This window comes from Fusarium tjaetaba (assembly GCF_013396195.1).
Source record: "Fusarium tjaetaba strain NRRL 66243 chromosome Unknown NRRL66243_c0000092, whole genome shotgun sequence".
Taxonomy (NCBI): domain Eukaryota; kingdom Fungi; phylum Ascomycota; class Sordariomycetes; order Hypocreales; family Nectriaceae; genus Fusarium; species Fusarium tjaetaba.
Window position 1 is genome coordinate 109,383 of NW_023501288.1, and position 10,807 is coordinate 120,189.

General features: G+C 47.6%; 5 protein-coding genes across 5 annotated transcripts; 2 read left to right on the top strand and 3 right to left on the bottom strand.

The window, feature by feature from the left end:
- Nucleotides 1-1,246: 1,246 nt before the first annotated feature.
- FTJAE_4937 (SRP40-suppressor of mutant AC40 of RNA polymerase I and III) lies at nucleotides 1,247-1,830 on the top strand (the record flags this gene model as incomplete). The annotated part of the gene is made up of 2 exons (XM_037351392.1): nucleotides 1,247-1,415; nucleotides 1,469-1,830. The coding sequence occupies 2 exons, from the start codon at nucleotides 1,247-1,249 to the stop codon at nucleotides 1,828-1,830; spliced, it is 531 nt and encodes a 176-aa protein (XP_037207946.1).
- A 1,759-nt stretch (nucleotides 1,831-3,589) lies between these two features.
- Nucleotides 3,590-4,779, top strand: FTJAE_4938 (small acidic family domain protein; the record flags this gene model as incomplete). The annotated part of the gene is made up of 3 exons (XM_037351393.1): nucleotides 3,590-3,647; nucleotides 3,726-4,024; nucleotides 4,078-4,779. 3 exons carry the CDS (start codon nucleotides 3,590-3,592, stop codon nucleotides 4,777-4,779), a joined length of 1,059 nt encoding a protein of 352 aa, XP_037207947.1.
- A 473-nt stretch (nucleotides 4,780-5,252) lies between these two features.
- On the bottom strand, nucleotides 5,253-5,595 carry FTJAE_4939 (uncharacterized protein; the record flags this gene model as incomplete). The annotated part of the gene is made up of 3 exons (XM_037351394.1): nucleotides 5,253-5,317; nucleotides 5,381-5,516; nucleotides 5,593-5,595. The coding sequence occupies 3 exons, from the start codon at nucleotides 5,593-5,595 to the stop codon at nucleotides 5,253-5,255; spliced, it is 204 nt and encodes a 67-aa protein (XP_037207948.1).
- Nucleotides 5,596-6,604: 1,009 nt separating this feature from the next.
- Nucleotides 6,605-8,516, bottom strand: FTJAE_4940 (Ca2+ channel; the record flags this gene model as incomplete). Its single annotated transcript, XM_037351396.1, has 3 exons — nucleotides 6,605-7,230; nucleotides 7,279-7,287; nucleotides 7,346-8,516. The coding sequence occupies 3 exons, from the start codon at nucleotides 8,514-8,516 to the stop codon at nucleotides 6,605-6,607; spliced, it is 1,806 nt and encodes a 601-aa protein (XP_037207949.1).
- Nucleotides 8,517-9,538: 1,022 nt separating this feature from the next.
- On the bottom strand, nucleotides 9,539-10,312 carry FTJAE_4941 (Ypt-interacting YIP2; the record flags this gene model as incomplete). Its single annotated transcript, XM_037351397.1, has 4 exons — nucleotides 9,539-9,659; nucleotides 9,729-9,850; nucleotides 9,941-10,156; nucleotides 10,262-10,312. 4 exons carry the CDS (start codon nucleotides 10,310-10,312, stop codon nucleotides 9,539-9,541), a joined length of 510 nt encoding a protein of 169 aa, XP_037207950.1.
- Between the last annotated feature and the right edge of the window lie 495 nt (nucleotides 10,313-10,807).

Consider the following 10,807-nt stretch of genomic DNA (forward strand, 5'->3'; position numbering starts at 1 on the left):
CAAGGTTTCCTGAGTATGACTCCTTCGCCGTCATGGGTCCCAAGATAGGTAGCTTGCTTGCATGTACCTTACGTACAGTCTCTCCCTTGAACATCTGTGAGAATACGTATGTTGGTGCACCACGCGACCTGGAGAGGCCTCAGTCATGAACAAGAAATGATTTCGGATCTGATATCGCTTGAAAAGAGGCTGCCGTGTTGACGCACACCCTTGGACTTGGGGCTTCGTCTTACACGCCATTCCACGCATCTGGTGGTGTACCTTAACAAGGTTGTTTAGTGCATTTTTTTATCCAGTCTGTACCGTTTTAGTTCTTTGCCTGTTCTCTCCGCCCCCTGCAACTAAGGCATGGGTCACTTATGGATATCATGGCTGATGCGAATCCTTCTTAGTCGAAGCGAATGGCGAGCAACGCCTGCCAGGATTCGCTTCTTGACTCGAATGCCTCTGTAGTAAAGACTCACCTCCAATTGCTTAATTTCCCGAAAAACCTCTTTCTGACGCATCCGCCTCGTGCCCTCCTCGTAATCTCCATACGTCAATTCTGCCCTACCCGGCTCCGCCGTTGAACCTCTCCATACCCTCCCTCCATCTTTGATACAGTCACTCACTCACTGTCCAAGATACCCCGGTCCTGGCCGATTCAATCATCCCGCTGTCGCATGGGTCCCTCAGGTACTAGTGTACTACCCTATCATGTCCTAGGGTTTAAAAGTCGTTGCCTTACATGTATGTGGCTTCGTCCCTCGTTTTCGAGTTTCGTTCATACCATATCCTAATACAATTAAACTCTAACCGACTTCAAGACATCCCTATTCTGTCTGCCTAGTTATCAATCTCAGACTTCTAGTACAAGGGTGTAGTTTGTTTGTTTCAGTTGTCGTTGCTACACTACAACTCTGTCATCTCAGCCTCAGCATAAAAGTCCTACAACTTAGATGGTTCCCCCCTATTGTGTCAACAAACTCAATACCATCTTCTCAAGGCCTCCAATTTGATGACTCTCTAAGAGTAGATGTCCTTGCCGAATCAATCGCCATCGGAATTACAAACTCCAGAAATTCGCATTCAAAGTGCTTCCCCTGACCAAGAAACAGAGGGAAAGGAGAGATCAAGCGGCAAACGCTCCAAATCTCCTTCAAAACTTGCACCAACACGTCAAACAAGGTCGCAATCCTCAAGTCACAAAGACAAGAAGAAGGCTTCTTCTTCCAAATCAGATTCTCACTCTTCTGAAAAGAGCAAAATGGGCGGAAGCTCAAAACATAGCTCTCACAGCTCCCATAAGGGCAGCTCATCTTCACATTCCTCAAAAAAGTCAAAGTCAAGTTCAGTCGATGATGTCGACTGGTCAGATATCACAGATCCTGAAGAGAGACGAAGAATCCAGAACCGTATTGCTCAACGCAAGTTCAGTAAGTAGCAAGAATTCCGAAAAGCAATCATGTAGCTAACAGAATTACCCCAGGAGAAAAGGCTCGAGAAAACAAGGAGAGAGCCGAGAGAGATTCTCGAAATCAGGAGTACGCTGGCAACAGCTATCGCATTCCCTCTGCCAACGACTTCAACTCCTATTCAGACCCTTCAGGGCTTCCTTGGGGCAGCATGAACATCGGCCACTTTGTTGGTCGTAGTCAGGAGGCCGAGAGTCGACACAGCAGCAGTAGAAGAGGAACACACAGCGCAGACGATAGCTTTGCTACAGCAACATACAGTGCTTCACCCTCATACGGCACACAATGGGCACAGGCCAGTTACGGTGAAAGCAGTGGAGCAGACGAGATGTATTACGATGATTCTTACCTATACGACCCAAATGCTGGGCAATGAGTTGTGTAGAAGCTATTGTAAGATCACCCCCTTTTCTCTCGCTTTTCTCAACTAACATCGATACAGTGGTTCTCGCACCTGGGAATAGAAGGAATTGAACGGACTTATCACGATTAATGTCATTGTATAACTTATTACACACCCTCTTCTGGAGTTTTTGTTTTAGTATTACCCCGCTCGCTCACATGGAGTTGGTCTTGTTGGACTAGATTGCTATTCTTGGATGCGGCTGAGACTCGGGACGGGATGATTAAGCGGTCAGGCAAGGCAAGGGGTGAAGGACTAATTACGAGAGGAAAGAAGATCTCTCTTTCTATTCATAGATCATGTTTTACCATACCTAGGGCACTCCTCTACTCTGCTACTGGTTGGCGTTAAAGATGGCGGCAAGGGGGATTACTTTGCATAATAAGACAATATTTGGTCCAATTCGTTGCATGATAAATTGCCCGATGATCAACTTTGAGAGTTGGATAAGCTGACAGTGGTATATGGGTGATATGGGTTGTGTTGACCAATGAATGGCTTCTTCACATCACATTTTGAGGTCAAATCGTATATCTATGTACTGAAGTCCTATATACGAGAATGCGGCCTCCAATTCATGTAGCGTTATACGAATTCAGATATGTAGCAACCCCTGAGAGCTAAAATATGCCTTGTTTCAACCTTGCCCATTTCGTAAGTTGTGGCCTGATATGAACATGATCTGCCCATGTTTATTACCAGCCAACACGATTACCATGAAACATAGACTATCATTTTCTTGTATACACCGAATAGTTTCAGTTGATGTTTGAATCATATAGCGTTGCCTCTTCTGGAAAACCAAGCAGTGTCGAATGTTTACAGCGTGTATCATCTAGTAACCGCCAGCCAGTTCATCTATCTCCCGTTCAGTAGAATGTTCTCTAGCCCTGCAATATTCGATGTATAGTTTGCCTTCCAAAATAATTCTTGTATTAGTTGTGTGAGGGAGGAACATGTAAGCATAGCTGTGCTTGCTCAGTAGTTGTATTTGAGAAGAGAGATGTAGGCATGTGCCGGCTTAAAGTCAAGACGGAGGGTCAGTAATGATCTCTTCAGAGATAAAAAAGTCCTATCTATCCTTATCTTGACTTATTAGCCAGCCTCTTGGATATGATAAATTACATGAAGATATCGTCGTTCGAGAATGAGATGTTGGGGATAAGGTAATACACATGCTATGAGCGTAATACACCACAACATAGCTTGATTGATATTTCTCAAAGCTAAAAGTTAACCTCGCAAACACAACGGTCCAGCTAACTCACTTCATCTCTCGCATTGAACCACTTCTGTAACTCTATTGAAGCTCTTGTTTCTCCAATGCTGAACTCGAGCTTAGTTGTCCAAGCTGGCGTGTAAACCGGCGATTGCCTATTTAGGCAATTCTTCACTCCACTTTGCGCAAGTAGTGGAAAGGCACGGAACGCAACGCCCCTGCTTCCATGTGCACAAACAGTTCCTGCCCCACCCAAGTTCAACGCTTGATCCCCTGTCGACTTTTTCTCACCGCCCGGCAGAAAAAGTAGTTATTCTGTACAGTGCCGTTGCGCATTTCATGAAGCTATCGTCGATTCTTCTTTGCGCCATTCACCCCTCAACCTTGAACACTAAGAGATTGACTTTCTTACTGATTTTTGGCAAACGGTAACGAACTTATCGAAACTTCTAATTGCCCTTCTACTTTCAACCCTATACCCAATTTGCTTTTTGTCATTCCAAGATCGTCGTCATGTCGTCGTCCACAACTGGCGGTGTTGCTCTCAACCCTGAAGTCAAGTCCAAGAAGGGTAAGTCATAGATAACTTCTACTTTCTCCAGCCTCTTATCCTAGCCTACCAAACTCATCTAACGTTTGCGACATGCAGACAAGAACCTCAAGCGCAAGCAAGACAAGTCAACCAAGCTTGAGCAGCGCAAGAAGAAGCGTTCCGCCAAGGCAGAGAAGCGAGCCGTCAAGGCTGCCGGTGCCGTCAGCGCTGAGCCCAAGGAGGTCGTTGGTGGCAAGCCCCGAAAGTCAAAGACCGTGGCCAAGAAAACCGTCAATGCTTCCAAGCGCAAGGAAAAGCTAAAGGTTCGTGCCGAAAAGCTTCAGGAAAAGGCAAACTTGTTGTTGGCCGAGGCCAAGAAGGCTGCTGCCCAGTATCAAGCACTTCTTGATGCAGAGGTAAGTCCACCCGTTCTATGATTGTTTATTTGCACACTGATCCCCCGCGCCAGAAAACCGCCAACGAGTCCAAGTCCGAGCAGGACGACGATACCTCTTCTGATTCCGAGACTTCAGATTCTAGTTCCGATAGCTCATCTGAGGACGAGGGAGGTGCTCCCGTGGCCAAGCAGCCAACCGAAGTTCCTAAAAACATCCCAGCCGACGAGATCGTGATGAAGCACCGCCGACTGAGCAATGCCACTTCCGAACGAAGCCATGTTTCCGCCGCCGATATCTCTCCCGAGGTAGAAGAGGAGCCGAAGGAATCCAAGAAGGACAAGAAGAGCAAGAAGGGAAAGAAAGTAAGACTCGTCGAGCCTGAGAAGGAAGAAGAAGAGGCTGTCGAATCTGAGGCTGTCGAATCTGAGGCTGAGGTTGAGGAGCCCCAGCCCAAGGCATCTGACAAGAAGGCCAAGAAGGCCGAAAAGAAGAGGAAGCGAGCTGAGGGCAAGGACAAGAAGGAAAAGGAGCCCGAGTCTGCAGCTCAGGCTGAACAATGGCAAGTCGATGATCTTGAGGGAGGCTCTGCTCGACAGGCCAAGTTCCTCCGACTTTTGGGTGGAAAGAAGGCTGGTGCTAGCGTCGCCGCCTCCCACAACACCAAGGGCGCATCTAACTCTACCAAGGCCGAGGCCGACATCCAGAAGCAGTTCGAGGCTGGTATGAAGATGAAGAACGATGGCGGCAGCAAGCGTCGTGGTCTTGGTGCATAGTTGTTTGATGCACAGTATATGTTTCGTGTTGGCATTCGCATTTCAAGCTGCTAGCTTGGCACAAGCTCTCCCCATATAAAGAAAGGGATGTTGTTTTAATTCACGGTTCATGGCATGGCGTCAGGTAGATAAAAAGCAAAGAAATAAACCGCTTTATTTGTTCATCGAGAAGAAGTCGATTTATGTTGATTCCAGATTGCGCCTGTTCTCCTTAAGTCAAGTTCCTGCGAATTCAATGCAGGTTCTCCCATGGCGAAATACAATTATATGTGCCCTTCCCCCCTTCAGCTCCTTTGGACGGTGGACTGGTGCCCCGTGCTTGTCCGTAGCTTTTAAATGGTTCAAAGACCCTTCCTCTCCCAGATATCAAGAAAAACTGCAGGACCATCGCTGAGAGCGAGGTCTGGCTGGGGTATTGTTGTTTGTTGTTTGCGTTTATGCTTTTATAGGGGAGAGCTTCAACTGATGGAAGCTTAACCGAAGAATCGGGAGATACCCTCGAAGACGAGGCCACCAAAGATGACGAACCCAAGGATAGCTGCATTGGCGAAGTGTTAGTAAAGCGTAGCTCCTGTAACCATCGGGGTTCATGTATACGTACAGATCCAGAACAGGGAGATGGGAGCCTTCTGAACCTTCTCGACACGCTTCTTGATCTGACCCTCCGCCTTGCCCATCTTGGCTTCGTTGCCCTTGGCAAAGGCCTCGTTGCGTCGTCGCTGCTGGGGAGTTTGCGCCTACAAGGAAGTATCATGTTAGCTCCATCATGAGATCGACACTGGATGATGTAGGAGGGTCCAGGCTGTGGCGTACCATTGTGTTTAGCTTTGAGAGTTGAAATAAAAAGTTTGGAAAGAAATATACAGAAGAATTGAGTTGTTGACGGTTCCAAATCTTGTAAACGGTCTTCGTCGCGTTAAAGTACTAAGATCGTATTAAGGGACAGATTTCAAGGGCCCGTGAGGGAAGGGAAGTTTAAATGGGCTACTAACAATTTTGGGGACATGTGTTCCTTTCCCCTTAAAGACAGACAAGGGAAGGCGACAGGGGAGCCTAGAGTGAAGACCGTCTCCTTCCCCCACCGGCCCCGCCCCCACTTCACTGCCACATGTGGCTGGTGAACTTGAAGCTTTATCGATATGTTGCTTTGCGTCTGAACTCTTCAACAAGTACCAACACAATGATTTCAACAACTTTCACGAGGCTACGGCCTATGATTTCGTCTAGAAACCTATACTTGAGAGGAGTTTCCAGAAGAACATATGCGAACAAGCCACCAAGCCCTGTGGTATGTCTGCAAAAGTATTCGTAGGATTTATGTTAACAATCTAGCAGTCTCAGTTCTATCGCACATTCACTCGACCTATCGCAAAAACACTTCTCATTGCTGTCTTTACGTACCAGTTGGCTTACTGGACTTGGTTAAAACTTGAAACGGATGAGATCCGTGCGGAGCGAGAAGGTTGGTCGCAAGACATCACTTGAGAAGATATGGGAGCTAACGCGTGAATGAATAGCAACGATTGAGAAGCTTGAGACAACTATCAAGGATTATGATGCTGCGACAAAGGCAAATAAGGCTTAAAGCGTATAAATGAGATTACGGGGGTGCAAAGCAACCAATTTTCTTTAGTTGTTCTGTGTAGGATATTGATACCAAATCGCTCATGTTATTCAAAATAACCTTACTTCTACAAACGTATGAGCCTCTTGACTTTGACACGAAATTCAGACTGTCGCTAGAATTAATCTCAGATGTATCTCCGCAGAAGTCCCTCTAACAAAAATAACGCCCAGCATACCCAAGAAACGAGAAATACACATCTTATAGTATCAACAAGGCCATCAGTGACACAGCACCGAGAGCAAAAGCGCTTGGTCGGACAATTACACCTGCACTGACCCTCGTCCTTGGCTCGCCGGGGTAGTTACATGTTATACTCGAAATATCCGGATTCCGCCGTCCGTAGCTCACACTGAAACTTGGGAATCCAGGTTGTGGACAGGTGAAGCCTATCGCAGCGGGACATGCTTGAACAACTTCGTAGCAGACGTCCTCGCAGGGTAGCAACTCCTTGTACGGACCAGGCTTGACGGTTTCGTCGATCCAGGCGTTTCGCGAGGAGTTATTTGCTGCGGCCTTGAGACCCTTGCGGAAATTATCAGGAAGCGTTGTTCCATTGGGAAAGGCTTGAAAAGCGTCGCGAACAACGCTATATCTGCTGCCGCCCATAACATCCTCGCAGCGAGGTATCGCGACGGTGCAGAGCCAACGCTTGTACGCCTCACGACACTCATCGCAATCTCGTGCTAGCGAGTAGCGAGACTCAGGGGGTGCTTCACAGGGTACCTGCATCATGACTTTTTCGAAATTGGCGTACATTTTTCTGGCGTAATCATCGTAATGCTTGGCCAGGGCAGTATTGTTGAACTTTTTGTCGTTGCCAGGTACTGCATATTGTGTCTCGTTGCAAAAGTCCAGATTCGTAACCATCTTACAGTTCGTGCCTGGTGATGGTGATAGGTTAGCTAATATCCAAGCAACATGAAGCGCAATTGATCTTACTGGATGAAGTCTCAAACGTGGTGGCCTTGTAGACAGTGCCTCCCCCGCCTATTGTGCGCCCAGACTTGGTATCTCTTTTGCTATCACTATCCGGCATCTTGACGAGGATCCCCGAGTAGGTGGTACTGTGGTTAAGCCCTGCTACCAGGAACTGCTGCTTGGGCAATCCTCCTTGCCCTCGTGTCGTAAGGCCCGTCGTAACAAGATCGTTGTTTCGCCCAGTCTTCTTATCGTTGGCCCAGATTTCCGCATGGTCCGTTAGGCCACAGGCTGAATGTCGCAGACCATCGATGGATCTCAATTTCTCGTCCCCAACAAAAATCTGAAACGGTGGCGGCCTCTTCATGATCTGCTGGGTCTCGTCCGCGTCCTGAGTCAAATCACTGGTGAAAAGGAGGGCTGATGTTGAGTCAAAGTCCATCAACAGTAGCTGAGCAGTGCCATTTCTGGCATCGTAATTGTGATAGTACTCGTCGAAAGAGATGGCGATTTGGTATTTGTATTCCCCATCAGCCTTTGATATATTCGGAGCCACGACGCTGATGTATATGTCATTGGTAGCATTCATGGTTAGCATAACTGCGCCCTCGTCGAACGGTATCTTGGCGGTATCGGGATTTGACTTGTTGTAATTGCCTGCCGTTGGGCACTTGATCTTGTTTGTTGTTGAAGTATAAAGACTGAGCTGTGGTGCCAGTTCTGTTTTCCCACTCTTGTCTTTGGTCTTTAGAGTTGGCCTGGAACAAGTATTGGCAGACACATAGACAGTCTTTGTCTCTGCTCGACGAGAGTTCTGATGACCAGTCTCCCCGCTCGTTTTATGATCATCGGCCCTCTTGTCCTTCCCAAACAACGTCTTCTTATCCACAATATAACAAACAGTCCCTCCAGGAATTATCGATCTACTGTCGGGGCCATTATTCGTTAATAACGGCTGTTCTGGCGCGGCACGACCAATAATACTGCGATCAAATGCCGCAAACTCTGGTTCGTATATTAAGTCCGATGTATCGCTTCGTTCGATAAGTGTTTCAAAGTCGAAGACTAAGTTGGGCGATGAAAGTGTAGCTTCAGTCTTTGCAGGAGCGCAGAACATCAAGCTCAACGCTAGAACTGATAGATACGTGATTATCGACGAGGGCGGTCTTGGTATGGACGAATTGGGTATCATGATGGTGGCCTTTCCCTCCAGGGGCTTTTGCCTGTCCGTTGAGTTCGAGCTTGGTTTATCGACGCGCAATCAGCAAATGAACGTAAGGTTTTCTTCGCATGTGGTCGTTATTGACTCGGAGTTATCATCGTGAGCTCTCCAAAGATCGAAACATGGAGAGCACTAGTTATCGTGGTGAAAAGATGGAAAATACGAAACAAATTGAATGGTTCAGCCCACGATAAGATGCTACTTGTTACGGCTGACAAGCATGTGCCGTCCAACTTGTTGATGCGCAAGGGGAAGTGAGGCGCAGTCAGAGTAACCGTTAATTCTGGAACAGCACAGCCACAGGCACACTCAGCTCTAACAATGGAATCGGGTCGGATCTTTTTGAGTCTGGGCTGGGCGAACGGGTACAAAGCTCGGGCCACTAAAAAAAGGGTTCTGTGGCCACTACTTAATACCACTACGTCAAGTGTAGGTCAAGTCAGGTCAGATCGGATAAGATTGGATCGTAGACCAACAAGCTTGGAGCTTGGCCACCAGTGATAAGTTGACGATTAGTGACATAGCAATATATTGACATTCTGAGACAACTGAGCAACTGAGCACGCGACAGTTGCAGCTGGATGTTGATAGAACAAAATCCCCGAAACCATAGTGTTCAATTGCAGAACCATAGATGTGGGGTAAGCAAACGGTATAGCAACAATACGTGTTCTCATAAAGCTCCATAAAGAGCATCTCTCAAAGCAAAGCAAGATATTTCTAGTGCATTCATTCATCACACAAAGTCATCCACACGACACGAGTCTTTCCGAACAACCCTGCAGTCCAATACAGCTTCTCTAGCTGATATAAATCCTAACCCTGTCCAGTCCTCCTCCTGGTTCCCTCCAATTTGCGTAGCGTAGTTTTGAAGCTGAGTAGTTCCTATAAATAACCATTTCCTGTTCCTCTAGTACCGAGATTGCTTGATCCGGGGCATGCGACAATTCGCAAGAGTTAGTTTGGCGATCAAGCTAAATCTTGGAGACCGTTTACTCGGTCTTGTCGAGGCCGTCAGCCTTGGCACGGAGGCCAGAGGCAGTAGAGCCGGTCTGCTGGAAGTATCGGCCGAGGGTAGGGGCCAGGAAAGATCGGAAGATGAGCTCAGCACCCCTACAATTTCTGTCAGTATTTGAAGCAAATCCTCCGGATAGCGGGGCAGCAAGACCCGCATCAACTTACCGGAAGGCAGGGAGAGAGAGCCAGAGGAGGAAGATAAACTTGAAGACAAAGTAGAAGGGGAACCAGTAGACGACCTGGACGAAGCTCTCAATCACGGTGAAAAGAGAGAATACGACCCAATACTGTGAAACTAGTCAGCGACCGCTTGTGATCGTAGGAAGCCTCGGCAAAGGCCGGAATCAGCTCCGATGGTAGGGGAAAAGGCCACGTACAGTCAACCACTGAGTATCATCCTCCTTGTTGTGGGTGAAGAGAGCACCAAGAGAGTAGTAGCCAGGGATGACGAAACCAGCCAGGTTGGTCAGAAGCTGGCCTCCGAGGTTGAAAATAATGAGGAAGAAGTAGAGAGCGCCGAGACCGATGGCGGCATAGGCCTTGGGAACACCAGCCTGCTTCTCGAGGTTGTTGAGGGCGGGGTACTTGGAGAGCTATACGGATGGCATCACTGTCAGCATTTTGCAAGGTAACGTTGCGCAATTTGTGCTCGACTGCAATGCGGCGGCTATAATCGCAGGGTGAGGGGATATGCGTACCTCGCGGTCGAGCTGACCAAGGTATTGCTGAGCCTTATCTTGGGCGGACATTGTTGGTTTTGGTTGGTTTTGTGTATGTGTGGTTTTGTCAAAGAAGTTGTGATGCTGTGAGAGAGTTGAAAAAAAGGTGTTGGAGGGGCTGGTTGTGTGGTGTATTGAAATAGCTAACTTAGCGTCCAATACGTAAGAGGAGTTGAATGGGCTGGAAGAGGGCAGCTTTTATCGCGGCGCTAGCTGCAGCTGAGATGGGGGGAAGATATGGAACCCAATCACTGAGGTACAGGGCCTAGCGAATCTTGGAAGCAGGAAGAAAATTGACGCGGAGACAATCAGTGACAATGACCGAGAGTGACTGTGTGTCAATGGCTTGTGACCCTGTAAGTTCGGGGGTTTTTGCGAGATGAAGTGCTAAGTTGATCAGCAAGACGGTTGAGGCTTGTGATGTTGTGCAGGTGATGAATATTTTACTGGTTAGTATGAAAACTGTATCAGTTTGTATTATTATAAATACTGTGTGTTTGCAGTTGACTATTTCAATTTTTGGTC